Source organism: Oncorhynchus nerka, linkage group LG7 (assembly GCF_034236695.1).
Source record: "Oncorhynchus nerka isolate Pitt River linkage group LG7, Oner_Uvic_2.0, whole genome shotgun sequence".
NCBI lineage: Eukaryota > Metazoa > Chordata > Actinopteri > Salmoniformes > Salmonidae > Oncorhynchus > Oncorhynchus nerka.
In genome coordinates, this window is record NC_088402.1 from 54,694,125 (window position 1) to 54,710,106 (window position 15,982).

The 15,982-nt window shown below is 50.8% G+C and overlaps 2 protein-coding genes across 2 annotated transcripts; both read right to left on the bottom strand.

The window, feature by feature from the left end:
• Positions 1–446: 446 nt before the first annotated feature.
• LOC115131970 (WAS/WASL-interacting protein family member 3) lies at positions 447–5,777 on the bottom strand. The gene is made up of 3 exons (XM_029664098.2): positions 5,509–5,777; positions 5,358–5,424; positions 447–1,934 (listed from the first exon to the last, which is right to left on the bottom strand). Exons 1-3 carry the CDS (start codon positions 5,617–5,619, stop codon positions 1,468–1,470), a joined length of 645 nt encoding a protein of 214 aa, XP_029519958.1. The 5' UTR covers positions 5,620–5,777; the 3' UTR covers positions 447–1,467.
• A 526-nt stretch (positions 5,778–6,303) lies between these two features.
• On the bottom strand, positions 6,304–15,958 carry wdr6 (WD repeat domain 6). The gene is given in 11 exon segments (XM_029664099.2): positions 6,304–7,150; positions 7,310–7,426; positions 7,906–7,983; positions 8,153–8,681; positions 8,684–9,904; positions 9,907–9,921; positions 9,924–9,994; positions 9,996–10,032; positions 10,035–10,811; positions 15,222–15,355; positions 15,835–15,958. Coding segments are annotated over 11 exon segments (3,687 nt in total). The 5' UTR covers positions 15,837–15,958; the 3' UTR covers positions 6,304–6,444.
• Between the last annotated feature and the right edge of the window lie 24 nt (positions 15,959–15,982).

Consider the following 15,982-nt stretch of genomic DNA (forward strand, 5'->3'; position numbering starts at 1 on the left):
GCATAAAGGTCTTGGGATAAAGCATCTTAGGCTCTCAAACGAGCCGTGCATTATAGCCATTTGCCACATCACATTGTAGAATATAAAGTGACATAATGACTAGAAACAAATGCGCCCAAATAATTCTGACACAAAATGGAGACGTTGAAAATTGCTTTACCCAAAAGTCTCAGGAGAGAATTCTTGCCAGCCTTACATTATAAACATTGACACATTAGATCAAACATGAACTTTCTTTACATCATATAAAGTGTAAAGACGACTAAAATGAAATGCTATAATCTTATGATTTTGAGAGAGAAATACAGATGTTTAAATTACCATGTCTTGGGAGAGAATGATTACCAACCGGCAATGGGACCATTTGCCACATTATAACTACAGCAACAAACATGAACTTAGACAGACTTTGATTAGCATATCAGGCTACATAAAACTCTAGCATCCAAATATTCAGAGTTTTAACTCGGTATGTTTTTTTTTTTAATCTGTTATTTTTTTGTTGATACGTTTTAATCTGATCAATTTCCTCATTTAACCCGTGCTACACTGTCTCAAAGCCTCACCCCCAGATCCAGACAGCCAATAAGAACAAACAAATTGTTAACACGTCACACACACACACACAAATGTTTAGTACTCCAATCACTGGGCACACTAACATACAAACGCTGAGAATAAATGTGCTTTAAAAGCAGTATCCCTGGACTGAGTTAATCAGAAAGGGTTCAGAATATCTGCACATAACCATGGTCCTGTTGTGGTCCTTGGTGTGCCATCAAGTCGGTCAGTACTGGACAGTAGTGCCGCATTTTCAGAAGGATCGTGCCTGACCACCGGTGCCAGTGCTTGGACTTGATGTAATTGTGATGCAACCAGAGCTGGACCATTGTCCTGGTGAGTGGTCAAGTATTGTCCTAGTTAATAGCCATGCTGTGGTCCGTACTGAGTCGCTGCTCTGGGTCACGGTGTAGTGCGGTCAGTCAGTACTGAGTCGCTGCTCTGGGTCACGGTGTAGTGCGGTCAGTCAGTACTGAGTCGCTGCTCTGGGTCACGGTGTAGTGCGGTCAGTCAGTACTGAGTCGCTGCTCTGGGTCACGGTGTAGTGCGGTCAGTCAGTACTGAGTCGCTGCTCTGGGTCACGGTGTAGTGCGGTCAGTCAGTACTGAGTCGCTGCTCTGGGTCACGGTGTAGTGCGGTCAGTCAGTACTGAGTCGCAGCTCTGGGTCACGGTGTAGTGCGGTCAGTCAGTACTGAGTCGCTGCTCTGGGTCACGGTGTAGTGCGGTCAGTCAGTACTGAGTCGCTGCTCTGGGTCACGGTGTAGTGCGGTCAGTCAGTACTGAGTCGCTGCTCTGGGTCACGGTGTAGTGTGGTCAGTCAGTACTGAGTCGCTGCTCTGGGTCACGGTGTAGTGCGGTCAGTCAGTACTTAGTCGCTGCTCTGGGTCACGGTGTAGTGCGGTCAGTCAGTACTGGATCTGTCTCAGCAGCAGCATGAGGTCTCGGACGCGTTCAGCGCGGCTGTGGGGGGACTGGTGCAGCGGCAGCTCAAAGAAGGAGAAGGTGAAGCTGCGAGAGAAGCTGAGGTTGGTGACGGGTCTGAGGGGGGGCAAGCGGGGGGCACGGGGGAGCCTGTGCTGGGGGGGCACCCTGCGCCTCACCCTCGCGGCCCTGCTCCCCTCCGTGGGAGCTGTGACTGGGGGCGAGGGGGCAGGGCTCCGGACACCGACACCCCCCGACAGGTGTCGGGGGAGTTGGGGGGGCAGGGGTGTGGGGAGAGGGGCGGGCGGGGGCGGAGGGATGCTGGTGAAGGAGGATTCGGACAGGGACAGTCCGCCCCACGGGGTCATGCTGTCCGGGGGAAGGCCCGTCTGGGTGCGCTTCCTCCGTGCGGCCTGAGAGGGGCGCTGGTGGGTTGTCATAGTCGGCTTGGCTGTGGAGGAGGGGAGATTCTTCCATGTTGAACAGACAAGGCAGTAAATGTTCAAACAGACTAGCTAACAACAAATGAGTTCTCAAACAACGAACACTGTCTTTCCCTAAGGACATAATTGCACGCGTGATTAGAACTGCAGAATATGTCATGTGACTTTTTTTTAAAACCACGATGCTGGACGCTCCTCTCTCTTTTCGTTTCATCAACAAAACAAAAACAATAACAAAGGCGCTGGGGGCCGAACAGTGGCGCTGTTTCCCCCTTCATGGATTTCAGCTTTGAAGTACCTTCGTTTCTCACGGATATACAGTTGACATAGGGCGAGGTTGTCTTTGAATTTGTATAGTAAATGTGCCAGCAAAGTATTCATGTGTATAAAAGTGTTTTACTTTTACTGTACAAAACATTAGGGACACCTGTTTTTTCATGACATAGGCTGACCGAGTGAAATGATCCCTTATTTATGTCACTTGTTCAATCCACTTTTATTAATGTCGATGAAGGGGATGGGAGACAGGTTAAAGAAGGATTGTTAAGCCTCGAGACAATTGAGACATGGATTGTGTGTGTGTGCCATTCAGAGGGTGAATGGACAAGACAAAAGATTTAAGTGTCTTTGAATGGCGTATGGTATTAGGTGCCAGGCGCACCGGTTTGTGTCAAGAACTGCAACGCTGCTGGGTTTGTCACGCTCAACAGTTTCCCATCTGGCCAACTTGACATAACTGTGGGAAGGATTGGAGTCAACATGGGCCAGCATCCATGTGAAACACTTTCAACACGTTGTAGATTCCATGCCCCTGATAAATTGAGGCTATTCTGAGGGCAAAAGAGGGTGCCACTCAGTATTAGGAAGGTGTTCCTAATGTTTTGTACACGGTGTACAAAGGGAATCATTTTTCATGTGGATTTCTCTAGTTCTTGCCCGCTCTTCTTGCCCTGTGTCTCTCGGTTGATATGATCAAGTGTCTGTGTGTTGACAGAGGACAAAGTCAGAGGAAAACAAACACTTGAGAGCCAACAGAGAGGAGCGGAGTGGAGAGAGGAGACAGGAGTGGAAACTAGGAATGGAGACAGGAGAGGAGACAGGAGTGGAGACACGGAGTGGAGACAGGAGTGGAGACAGGAGAGGAGACAGGAGTGGAGACAGGAGAGGAGACAGGAGTGGAGACAGGAGTGGAGACAGGAGTGGAGACACGGAGTGGAGACACGGAGTGGAGACAGGAGTGGAGACAGGAGTGGAGACACGGAGTGGAGACAGGAGTGAAGACAGGAGTGGAGACAGGTGTGGAGACAGGAGTGGAGACATGGAGTGGAGACAGGAGTGGAGACAGGAGAGGAGACAGGAGTGGAGACAGGAGTGGAGACAGGAGAGGAGACAGGAGAGGAGACAGGAGTGGAGACAGGAGAGGAGACAGGAGTGGAAACACGGAGTGGAGACAGGAGTGGAGACACGGAGTGGAGACAGGAGTGGAGACACGGAGTGGAAACACGGAGTGGAGACAGGAGTGGAGACACGGAGTGGAGACAGGAGTGGAGACAGGAGTGGAGACAGGAGAGGAGACAGGAGAGGAGACAGGAGTGGAGACAGGAGAGGAGACAGGAGTGGAGACAGGAGAGGAGACAGGAGTGGAGACAGGAGAGGAGACAGGAGTGGAGACAGGAGAGGAGACAGGAGTGGAGACAGGAGTGGAAACACGGAGTGGAGACAGGAGTGGAGACAGGAGAGGAGACAGGAGTGGAAACACGGAGTGGAGACAGGAGTGGAGACAGGAGTGGAGACAGGAGAGGAGACAGGAGTGGAGACAGGAGAGGAGACAGGAGTGGAGACAGGAGAGGAGACAGGAGTGGAGACAGGAGAGGAGACAGGAGTGGAGACAGGAGAGGAGACAGGAGAGGAGACAGGAGAGGAGACTGGAGTGGAGACAGGAGAGGAGACAGGAGAGGAGACAGGAGTGGAGACAGGAGAGGAGACAGGAGAGGAGACAGGAGAGGAGACAGGAGTGGAGACAGGAGAGGAGACAGGAGTGGAGACAGGAGAGGAGACAGGAGTGGAGACAGGAGAGGAGACAGGAGTGGAGACAGGAGAGGAGACAGGAGAAGAGACAGGAGAAGAGACAGAAGAGGAGACAGGGGAGGAGACAGGAGAGGAGACATGAGAGGAGACAGGAGAGGAGACAGGAGTGGAGACATGGGAGGAGACAGGAGAGGAGACAGGAGTGGAGACACGGAGTGGAGACAGGAGAGGAGACAGGAGTGGAGACAGGAGAGGAGACAGGAGTGGAGACAGGAGTGGAGGCAGGAGAGGAGACAGGAGAGGAGACAGGAGAGGAGACAGGAGAGGAGACAGGAGTGGAGACAGGAGAGGAGACAGGAGTGGAGACAGGAGAGGAGACAGGAGAGGAGACAGGAGTGGAGACAGGAGAGGAGACAGGAGAGGAGACAGGAGAAGAGACAGGAGAGGAGACAGGAGTGGAGACAGGAGAGGAGACAGGAGTGGAGACAGGAGAGGAGACAGGAGAGGAGACAGGAGTGGAGACATGGGAGGAGACAGGGGAGGAGACAGGAGAGGAGACATGGGAGGAGACAGGGGAGGAGACAGGGGAGGAGACAGGAGAAGAGACAGGAGAAGAGACAGGAGAAGAGACAGGAGAGGAGACAGGAGAGGAGACAGGAGAAGAGACAGGAGAAGAGACAGGGGAAGAGACAGGAGAGGAGAAAGGAGCAGGTCTCTTAGACCAGTTAGCATCTGACATGGACTGATAATGTTAACACTGATGTTGCAGTGTCCATATTACATGCCAGCACTTTTCTTGATTGGAAAGGCAGTATGTCTGTTCACTGCATGCTGCTCCTAAGGAGCGTCTTCAAATTGATACTGGATTGGAAGTCAAAATAGCAACACAAGGCGCGTTTTCTTGTTCTTGTTATCTATTTGAAGACGCTCCCTAGGGGGTCTCCTCCGTGACCCCGAAACCCTGAAGTGGTCGAGGAGTGTGTCAATTCGTTAGTAGGCAAAGGGAAGATTGTCCTCCCCTCTTCGATAGCCTCCTTAAGGCGGATTACTTCACTGAAGAGTTTTGAATATCTGCCACACGCCTTCAGAATCAGCTGTTGTATTCTCGGAGGAGAAAAATGGTATGTATGCTACTTGTCCCTTTATCTATCAAATGTCTTGCACAACTAGTCAAATGTGTTTTTGTCACTTTATACAATTCTTTTGGGATTCCACCCTGTAAACGCCATTTGCCTGAGGAGTCTAATTTCATACGAGCGCATTTCTGTCCACTTTTCCTCTCCTTGCCGCCTCTCCTCGATTACCTTTGACATTTTTCAAAAAGGAGGCCAGAGAGGACGCAGAAGTTGAGCCAATCTAATTGGGAAAAGGCCTACATAGAAATTATAGTTAGTTCACTGCACCTGCTGGCTTACTCCCAGAGGAGCCAATCATAGGCAACCGATCCTGTGGCATCATAGATCCTGTGGCCTGTGATGACAGAGCAGAGAGATCAGTTCCATGATAAATACACAGCAACTTGGTCAACAGTGTCACCAGTTTGTAGTACTGTACCTCTCTGGTGGGTGTGGAAGGCTCCTCAACTTGGGGGTCTTTTCTCCTCCCTCGGGGGGTTCGCTGGCTCACCTCAGCCCCATTGTCACGGGCCCGGCTACGCCGAGGCATCCCTCACACCGCTACACACACACACACAAACTCTTCCTTTCTCGTCTTTAATCTTTCGGCAGACAACGCCTTCCGTTCAACTGAGCTCACAGCGAAGTTACTTCATCCTTCAGCACCGACTCCCTCCCACGCATCAATAGATCCCTCCCACGCATCAATAGATCCCTCCCACGCATCAATAGATCCCTCCCACGAGTCCTCTCTCACGCTTCACATTGATTTCAGCATACTACTGTTGAATTAAAGGTCTTTTCTGAAACAACTCCAATCCAGCTATTTTGCAGAGTAATTCCCATATACATTGGTTTGTACACGTCATCGTTCAGAAGGCATCACCTCCCTGCTCCATCTAGCTCTTCAAATAGTACTTCTCTCTCTCTCTCTCTCTCTGATTCTCATCAGGGAAGTTGGCACACTGACGAATGCTGGATGAAAGGCAATCGGAGACATGAATAAAATATTCATGTTCATCTACTGCAGTCCTGCCCCACCTAAACCTGTGTACTGACCCCCATCCAGACCTCCATTTCACATTACAGAGGTGGAGTACATTACTACCCCCCACACACACACACACACTCAAGTCAGTTGATTACTCCCACTTCCCTAGCCCTGACTGCCACACCAGCAGAAGCAGTACACCACAAGCAGCCATACATCTATAAATCATTTGAGAAAAATATCTTGATTTAAATTAAGTTTATTTCAAAATCCAAATGTACGTTATGAAATGAAGGCGTTTGGGTTCTTTGGGTCATTTAGACCGTAAACCATTTCAGATATTCAATTAAACTAATCTTGTTCACGGGTCCAGTTCACAACAGGTCATGTTGTCTTGTCATCCAGACAACGCTGGTGTAAAGACACTTTCACACACTCCTCCCTCCCTCCCACACAGCTCTTTCTTCCAGTTTTGTCCTCCCTGTTCCCTCCATCCTCCATGTCGGTCACCTTCAGCAGCTGTAACCCCTGTCCACAGACAACCACCCAGCCCCTGTCCCCACATCCAGACACAGACCCAACCCCAGCCTCAATCCAAACCTCCAGCCCTGCTGCGTCTGCCACATGGGAGACGAGCGCTCCCTGTTGGCTGAGTCCGGTAGTGGCCAGCCTCCACAGACACACCCTCTGGTCAGGGGATGTGGACACTAACAGGCCTGGGCTCAGCATCCTCAGGGCGGTCAGAGGGGCAGCGTGGGCTAACGCCACTGACCACTGAGACTGGAGCTGTAGACACACTCTGCTGCCCCCTACCGCCTCCCCATGGTACTGCACCCTGATGAGTGCTACTGACAGCTGTCCGTCATCTCCTCCGCTGGCCAATGCTATCCGGGCTCCGTCTGTATGTCCCGCCCCAAGGCCCTCCTCCCATACGGCCAGGGTGTTGACTCCACTCTGGTGGGCGGGGACTGTTAGACAGGGGCTGGTTGGGGCTAGGGCCGCAGTAGGGGGCTTGTCTGAGTTGGCTACGGTGCTCATATCCCACACTGCTATCCTTCCATCTGTGGCTGCGCTGAAGAGGAACACACGTCTGAGGGAGACAGAGAGGTGAGAGAACGTTCGGCTGATGTTATTATGAGGTCAAAATGACGATGAGGGAAAATGTGGGTTATTCAGAACATGAATAGCATCTTGTGTTGCGTTGCCTTTGCAACCTGTCATGGAGCCGTCAGCCCCCCCAGTGCCTCACCGATTTCCGTGTCCATCCTCCAGGCTGCAGGGGGCGATGCTGAGTACACATCTCTCATGATGGAAGCTCTCCCACAGGAGCTCAAACTTTCCCCTCAACTCACTGACTGAGAAGAGCCTGAGAGAGAGAGAGAGAGAGAGAGAGAGAGAGAGAGAGCAAGAGAGAGAGAGAGAGAGAGACAGACAGAGAGGAACTAGAAAGAAAGAGAGAGAGAGGGAGTGAGAGAGAAGAACGAGAAAGAAAGAGAGAGAGAAAGAGCAATAGAGAGAGAGAAAGAAAGAGAGAGAGCGAGAGAGCAAGAGAGAGAGAGAGCAAGAGAGAGAGAGATAGAGAGCAAGAGAGAGAGAGCGAGAGGACCGAGAAAGAAAGAGTGAGAGAGAGAGAGAGAGAGGACCGAGAAAGAAAGAGAGAGAGGACCGAGAAAGAAAGAGTGAGAGAGAGAGAGGACCGAGAAAGAAAGAAAGAGAGGACCGAGAAAGAAAGAGAGAGAGAGAGGGAAAGACAGACATACTTTAGGAAAGGGGTCAAATAAAAACACTAGGTCCTAATCTTTTGTGTACCTCATGAATTTGACTGGTAGAATAATGATAGTGTACCTCACAGCTCCATCACTGCAGGCCAACGCCAGGAGGACCGACTCTGTCCCATCATCCACCACGGCAATGGACATGTACCTGAAAACACAAACAGCAGAGTAAAACATCAGATTGTGCTTGTGAGAGAATGGGCAGCTGCAAGACAGTATCTGTGTGTTGGTGTGTTCTGGTAGAAGGCAAGGGAATGTGTTTGTATGATTTAATTGAATGAAAAGCGAGCATTTATATAAAGTACAAATTCAAACACCTGGTTTCTGCGTCCATTTTCACAGTCTTGTGTCGGTTCCGCATTCTCTCCCACTGATCGTCCAATCGGTGGCTGGCCACCTGTATCACCTGACAGGAGGGCAAGCCTAACTGTCCATTTCCTCCAATCAGCAGCCGGTAGCACTGCATCTGTGCGCGTCCACCTGCAGATACCAGCAGGGCAGAGAGGGACTCTGTCTGTTCACCTGTCCCTCTGTCAGTCCTTCCATCCAAATGTTTGACTGCTGTCAGAGTCCGAACATTCGAGATGTGGTCAGTGATAACCGACAGCACTCTGACCGCGCCCGTCTGCGGTTGGACCGCCAGGACGGTCAAGCTGGTGTCCTCTCCCCCGGTCACCAGCACCTCCCAGCGGCCCTCTCCAGCCTCCCCCACTACCCCCAAGCGACACACACAGCCCACTCCCCTGCCGTGCAGCCCCTGTCTCAGGTCCAGGCTCCCTGCCCGGCTGGGTGCTTCCCCAGAGGGTTTAGAGGCCAGGACCACCCCCTGCTTGATGAACACTAGGGCCCCTGGCCCATAGAGAGGCCGTCCTGGTGGGGGCAGTAGCTCCAGGACCGATGGCCTCCTCCACAGGGCACTGAGAGCAGCTTCTCCTGCCTCACGGGGTCCCACACTACAAAGTGGACCGAATGGAAGCCCACGATCACAAAGCGGGCCTCTTTCCCACTTCCTTCTGGTTCCTGGGCGCTCTGCTCCTCTTCAGAGTCCTGGGGTTCCAGAAGCAGAACTCTCTCCAGCCACTCCATCCCCCTGCAGGCCCGCTGGACCCTCAAAACCTCCAGTCCCTCTGGTCCAACCCGGAGGACTCTCACACAGCCATCTCTCCCCGCACTGTACAGCAGCCCCCGGTGCTCCGACACCCACGTCACCCCCTGCTTTCCATGCACCCCGAACAGAAAGCTCACAGGCTGGAGGGTCAGCCCTGCCCTGCTGGCCTCTCTCTCCTCATCCTCCTCTCCGACTACCACGTCCCCCTTTTCATCATGGCTTTCAACCAGCCCATTATGTGCCTCTCTTCCCCTCTCTTCATCCTCATGCTCTTCTCCAGCTCCCCTCTTCTTCTCTTGATGGTGTTCACTCTCTTCAAACAGCAGCAGTGATCCTCTCCTGTCTCCACATACCCACAGTGCCCCCTGTGGGCGGTTGAGGTAAACTATAGCAGTGAGCCAGCGTTTGGCACAGGGAGGCAGAAGGAGAGGACGGAGTGGTTCCACCCTGAGAGCCAGTCCAGTGTCTCTCATCTCTACCTCCACCTGCCAACGATGGACCAGGCCCTCTGCTCCGGATGCCAGCAGGTACCCCCCTCGCCCCTGCCCCTCTGCCTGGCCCTTCACCCACAGCACACTGTGGACTTTCCCTGGCCCTGCCCTCAACAACACCCCCGCGCCAGGCTGCGACAGGGGGAAGACCTGCACCCCTCCACTGAGGCTGCCTAAAGCACACAGCCCCTCCCTGGATGCAGCAGCCCCCCAACCCCTCACCCGTAGCACCTCCATCACACAGTAGGACTGGAACTCAGGACCCCCCTCCCATAGGAGACCCCACCGCCCCCCCTCATAGAGGTAGACCTCCCCATGGTCTGTGTTCACCACCACCCTGCCCTGGATCCAGTGCCCATCCCCCACCACACCCACCACCTTGGGGACGCCTCGACCCTGGAAGCCTAGGTCCACCAGAATCTCCACGTCCCCCTGCCCTCCCTCGGCATCTCCCTTCTCCTCCTCCCCCCCACCCGCCACAGGCGAATCCTCCATCTGCCCCTCCGGTGGCCACCCACCTGTCCTGGCCGTCCCCTCCCTCACTGACTGCCAGCGCCCTCACCCCCGGACCGGTGGCCTTTCAGTGTCCGAGCCACCCTCCCCCACCTCCCCAGTCCCACAGCAGACAGGCCCCGTCCTCCCCAGCGCTGTACACCCGTCCAGGGGACAGCTTGACGGAAAACACCCTGGCTTGGTGTCCATACAACACCCGCAGACACGTCGGGCTGGGGTCTCCACACCCCCTCCAGCACCCCCAGGTCCCCACCCTCCAGACCCTCACACTGCGGTCGTCCGAGGCGGAGGCCAGCCAGCCAGTCTCCCGGCAGTAACAGAGGCTAAAGATGACGCCACTGTGACCTGGCAGACGCCTCTCCACTGGGGCCTTCCCGCCCGGCTGTGCCCCTCCTGGCCTCCAGAGCACCAGCTGGTTGAACACAGTCCCCCCAACCAGGACAGAGTCCTCCCAGTTCCCACCCAGGAGCAGGGCGGAGTAGAGCAAACACCCCTCCTGGCAAGAGCAGAGGGCCAGGACGCAGCCCTCAACATGATCCAGCAACAGAGCAGCGTTGTGGGCCAGAGCCACGCCGAGGAGTGGACCTTTCTCTCCAGAGACCCAGCGGACATCCAGGGCCCAGTCGGGCAGCTCCATGAGGGGGCCCAGCGGCTCTAGCCTCTGCCCTCCAGCACTCAGCCTCAGCAAGCGCACAGCCTTCCCTCCAAACACTACCACCTCATCGTCTGGGTCACTGGTCCGTCTGTCTCCTGTCTGTGGTTTGGGACGAATCCCATGGATGCGGTAGTTGAGGAGCACGCTCAGTGAGGTGGAGGCTTTGGACTGAGATTGGAGGCGGTACACTGTCAGGATCGGACCCTCACCTGTATGGACGCATGCACATGTCAAATATCTAATCACACTTAATGACAGAGCATAGGAAGGGACAAAGGAAGAGAGGAAGGATACAATTTATAAGTATTTGGAACATGGCCCAGATCAGATTGATCATGCAAGGGTTTTTAATGTCACAATCACTAGCACAGTGAAATACCTTTCTTGCAAACTCAAAACCCAACAATGCAATAATCAATAGCAATGTAATACGAGAAAAAACACACGAGAAATAAGAAGAAATATGAAGAACACAATAAGTAAGTAACATACTATATACAGGGTCAGTTCAATACCATACAATATACAGGGTCAGTTCAATACCATACTATATACAGGGTCAGTTCGATACCACACTATATACAGGGTCAGTTCAATGCCATACTATATACCGGGTCAGTTCAATACCATACTATATACAGGGTCAGTTCAATACCATACTATATACAGGGTCAGTTCAATACCATACTATATACAGGGTCAGTTCAATACCATACTATATACAGGGTCAGTTCAATACCATACTATATACAGGGTCAGTTCAATGCCATACTATATACAGGGTCAGTTCAATACCATACTATATACAGGGTCAGTTCAATGCCATACTATATACAGGGTCAGTTCAATACCATACTATATACCGGGTCAGTTCAATACCATACTATATACCGGGTCAGTTCAATACCATACTATATACCGGGTCAGTTCAATACCATACTATATACCGGGTCAGTTCAATACCATACTATATACCGGGTCAGTTCAATACCATACTATATACAGGGTCAGTTCAGTACCATATTTACAATGTGCAGGGATACTGGAGTGATGGAGGTAGATATGTATAGGGGTGAGGGGACTAGGCAACAGGATAGAAGATAAACAGAATAGCAGCAGCTTGTATGTGAGTGGATGTGTGGGTGTGTAGAGTCAGTATAAATGTATGTGCATATTATGTGCGATTGAGCAGATGGAGTGAGTGTGTGTGTGTGTGTGTGTGTGTGTGTAGGGCCCTCTGAGTGTGCATAGAGACAGTACAAAAATATAAATAAAAGGTCAACATTTTTTAGATTTTTATTGCTTGTGGATAGAAGCCGTTCAAGAGTCTGTTGGTGCCAGACTTGATGCACCGGTACGGCTTGCCGTGCAGAAGCAAAGAGAATAGTCTATGGCTTGGGTGGTTGGAGTCTATAATGATTTTCCGGGCATTTCTACCACACCGCTTGACACAGATATCCTGGACCATGTTCTTTATCAGTGATGTGGACACCAAGGAACTTGAAGCTCTCAACCTGCTCCACTGCATCCCCATCGATGAGAATGGGGGTGTGCTCCGATCCTCTTTTTCCTGTAGTCCACAATCATCTCCTTTGTCTTGATCACGTTGAGGGAGAGGTTGTTGTCCTTGCACCACACGGTCAGGTCTCTGACCTCCTCCCTATAGGCTGTTTCATTGTTGTCAGTGATCAGGCCTACCGCTGTTGTGTCATCGGCAAACTTAATGATGATGTTGGAGTTGTGCTTGGTCTTGCAGTCATGAGTGAACAGGGAGTACAGGAGGGGGCTGAGCACGCACCCCTGAGGGGCCCGTGTTGAGGATCAGCGTGGTGGATGTGTTGTTACCTACCCTTACCACCTGGGGGCGGCCGCCAGGAAGCCCAGAATCCAGTTGCAGAGGGAGGTGTTTAATCCCAGGCTCCTTAGATTATTGATGAGCTTTGAGGGCACTATGGTGTTGAACGCTGAGCTGTAGTCAATGAATAACATTCTCACATAGGTGAGAATTGGTGAGGTTCCTCACATAGGTGAGGTTCCTTTTGTCCAGGTGGGAAAGGGCAGTGTGGAGTGCAATAGAGATTGCATCATCTGTGGATCTGTCGGGGCCGTATGCAAATTGGAGTGGGTCTAGGGTTTCAGGGATCATGGTGTTGATGTGAGCCATGATCAGTCTTTCAAAGCACATCATGGCTACAGATGTGAGTGCTACGGGTTGGTAGTCATTTAGGCAGGTTACCTTAGTGTTCTTGTGCATATGCACTATGGTGGTCTGCTTGAAACATGTTGCTATTACAGACTCGGACAGGGAGAAGTTGAAAATGTCTGTGAAGACACTTGCCAGTTGGTCAGCGCATGCTCGCAGTACACGTCCTGGTAATCTGTCTGGCCCTGTGGCCATGTGAATGTTGACCTGTCTAAAGGTCTTACTCACATCGGCTTCGGAGAGGGTGATCACACAGTCTTACAGAACAGTTGGTGCTCTCATGCATGTTTCAGTGTTATTTGCCTCGAAGGGAGCATAGAAGTAGTTTAGCTCATCTGGTAGGCTCGTGTCACTGGGCAGCTGTGGCTGTGCTTCGCTTTGTAGTCTGTAATGGTTTGCAGGCCCTGCCACATCCGACGAGCGTCAGAGCCGGTGTAGTACAATTCAATCTTAGTCCTGAATTGATGCTTTTCCTGTTTGATGGTTCGTCGGAAAGCATAGCAGGATTTCTTTTAAGCTTCCGGGTTAGAGTCCCGCTCCTTGAAAGTGGTAGCTCTAGCCTTTAACTCAGTGCGGATGTTGCCTGTAATCCATGGCTTCTGGTTGGGGTATGTACGTACGGTCACTGTGGGGACACCGTCATCGATGCACTTATTGATGATGCCAATGACTGATGTGCTGTACTCCTCAATGCCATCGGAGGAATCCCAGAACATATTCCAGTCTGTGCTAGCAAAACAGTCCTGTAGCTTAGCATCTGCTTCATCTGACCAGATTACTGGGATCTAGGCCTGTTCCAGAGAAAGCAGTATATCGTTCGCGTCGGGCTCATCAGACTCGTTACAGGAAAAAAAGGATTCTGCCAGTCCGTGGTGAGTAATCGCAGTCCTGATGTCCAGAAGTTATTTTCGGTCCTAAGAGACGGTAAGTTTAAAAAAGTTACAAACAACGCAAATAAACGAACAAAAAACACAATCGGTCGGAGGCACGTAAAACGTCTGCCTTCTTCTCCGGCGCCATTCTAACAACCTCCTGAGCATCTTCACGACTGTGTGCGTGTGTTTGGACCATTTTAAGTCTTTAGTGATTTTGACAATGAGAAACTTGAAGCTCTCGACCTGCTCCACTGCAGCCCCATCGTTGTGAATGGGGGCTTGCTCACCCCCCCCACCCTTCCTGTAGTCCACGATCAGCTCCTTGGTCTTAATGACGTTGAGGGAGAGGTTGTTGCTCTGGCACCACACTGCCAGGTCACTGACCTCATCCCTGTAGGCTGACTCATCATCGACGGTGATCAGGCTTACCGTTATCACTAAACATGGTGATGGTGTTGGAGAAGTGCGTGGCCATACAGTTGTGGGTGAACAGGGAGTACAGGAGGGTACTAAGCACACACCCCTGTGTGGCGGGTCAGCGTGGCGGAGGTGAAGTTGCCTATCCTCACCACCTGGGGTCGGCCCGTCAGGAATTCCAGGATCCAGTTGCAGAGGGAGGTGTTCAGACCCAGAGTCCTAAGCTTGGTGACAGGCTTGGAGGGGACAAAGGGTGTTGAATGCTGAGCAGTAGTCAATGAACAGCATTCTCACATAGGTATTCCTCTTATCTAGGTGGATGAAGTCACTGTGGAGAGCAATTGAGATAGCATCATCTATGGTATGGACATTGGAGTGGGTCTAGAGTGTCTGGGATGTTGGAGTTAATGTGTGCCATAACCAGCCTCTCAAAGCACTTCATGATTACAGATGTGAGTGCTACAGGGCGGTAGTCATTGTGGCATGAAGCCTCAGTTCTTGGGGACAGGAATGATGGTGGTCATCTTAAAACATTTTGGGATTACAGACTGGGACAAGAAGAGGTTGAACATTACTGTGAATATGCCTTGCAGCTTTGACAAGGCAGTAAGGACGGTCTTGTATTGTCTAGCCAGGGATTGGCTAATAAATCACGGGCTAGTTCGACCATTGCTAGCTGTTCCAGCTCGGAGAAAGACATTGATAAGTAGCTAGCATAAAGCAGAGATCATCAACTACATTCGGCCACAAGCCTATTTTTTCTTGAGGGCATGGTCAGGGTGCCAAAACATAATTACAAATCATTTGTACACTGCAAATTGACCACAAGAAGCCCAAACAGATATAATATTTGACTAAAACCTAATAATTTCAAACCTTGCTTACATATGTATATGATCAGATAAATCTCTTTATTATGTGTGGAAATACTTTGGAACAGATTTCCACAATCAAAATCACTTGATATAAGATGTACTTTCCTTCCAAATCGAGAATAAAGAAAGTATCGCCAATAACAGGTTAGTTGAAAAATGGGCGCAGGCGCTTTCCATTAGCCAAGCTGTGACGCTGTATGAGCCATGGCATATCAGTTATAACTATGTAACTAGCCAGGGATCTCCTACCTGTTAGCAGGCACTCCTCCCTTATGAACTCCAGAGCGGTGACAGGGACTACCAGAGCTGCCGTCTCAATTGCCATCATCACTGACATTGATACACTCCCTGCGGAAAGCCTCTCATCAACAGCACCCGATAACCTGGCACACATACAGAAACATTAACTTTAGCTAGTAATCTTCTCATCCCTCCCCCCAAAAATGATTTTGCATAGTGAGATGACGTCAACCTGTCAGATAGCTATGTGTGTGCGCTTGATAATTTGGGGCTTTAGCTGGTATTCTTTCTCTTATTATTTCAATGTTTCTCTTATGAATGAAAACCCGAAAAAAAGGAGATTGCCAATCAGTGCAGCACAGTGATATTCGCAATTTATAGCTATCTAACTTACAATAACCTCTGATTTATTGTCAACACCAAGGGAGGAAAATACAACATAGCCGAAAACATGCTAATAACTTTTTATTACACTAGGTAACCAACTACTTAGGTAGTCACGCAGATGAAAGGGGGTTAGCTAGCTAGCTAACGTTAGCTAGTTATAACAATATTTGACTTAGGGTAATTAGCTAGTCATGTCTAGGCTACTGTCTTGGAAATAACATGGGTAGTTACTTACATATCTATCTAGATTCCAGGAAAATATTTTAATTTCTTGACAACAACAAAAAAGTATTCATTGTCCTTTCGTGAATTTGTTCTGTTCTTCTCTCTGAAGAACTAGCTAGCTACCCATGCGTTTCTTCCGCACGCATCCAATCAAACGT

Coding starts and splice junctions, on each gene's coding strand:
- LOC115131970 (XM_029664098.2), bottom strand. CDS start 5,619: ATGCCTCGGCGTAGCCGGGCCCGTGACAATGGGGCTGAGGTGAGCCAG. Junction 5,425..5,508: donor CTTCCACACCCACCAGAGAG/GTACAGTACTAC, acceptor CTGTCATCACAG/GCCACAGGATCTATGATGCC. Junction 1,935..5,357: donor CTCTGGGAGTAAGCCAGCAG/GTGCAGTGAACT, acceptor CCTCCTCCACAG/CCAAGCCGACTATGACAACC.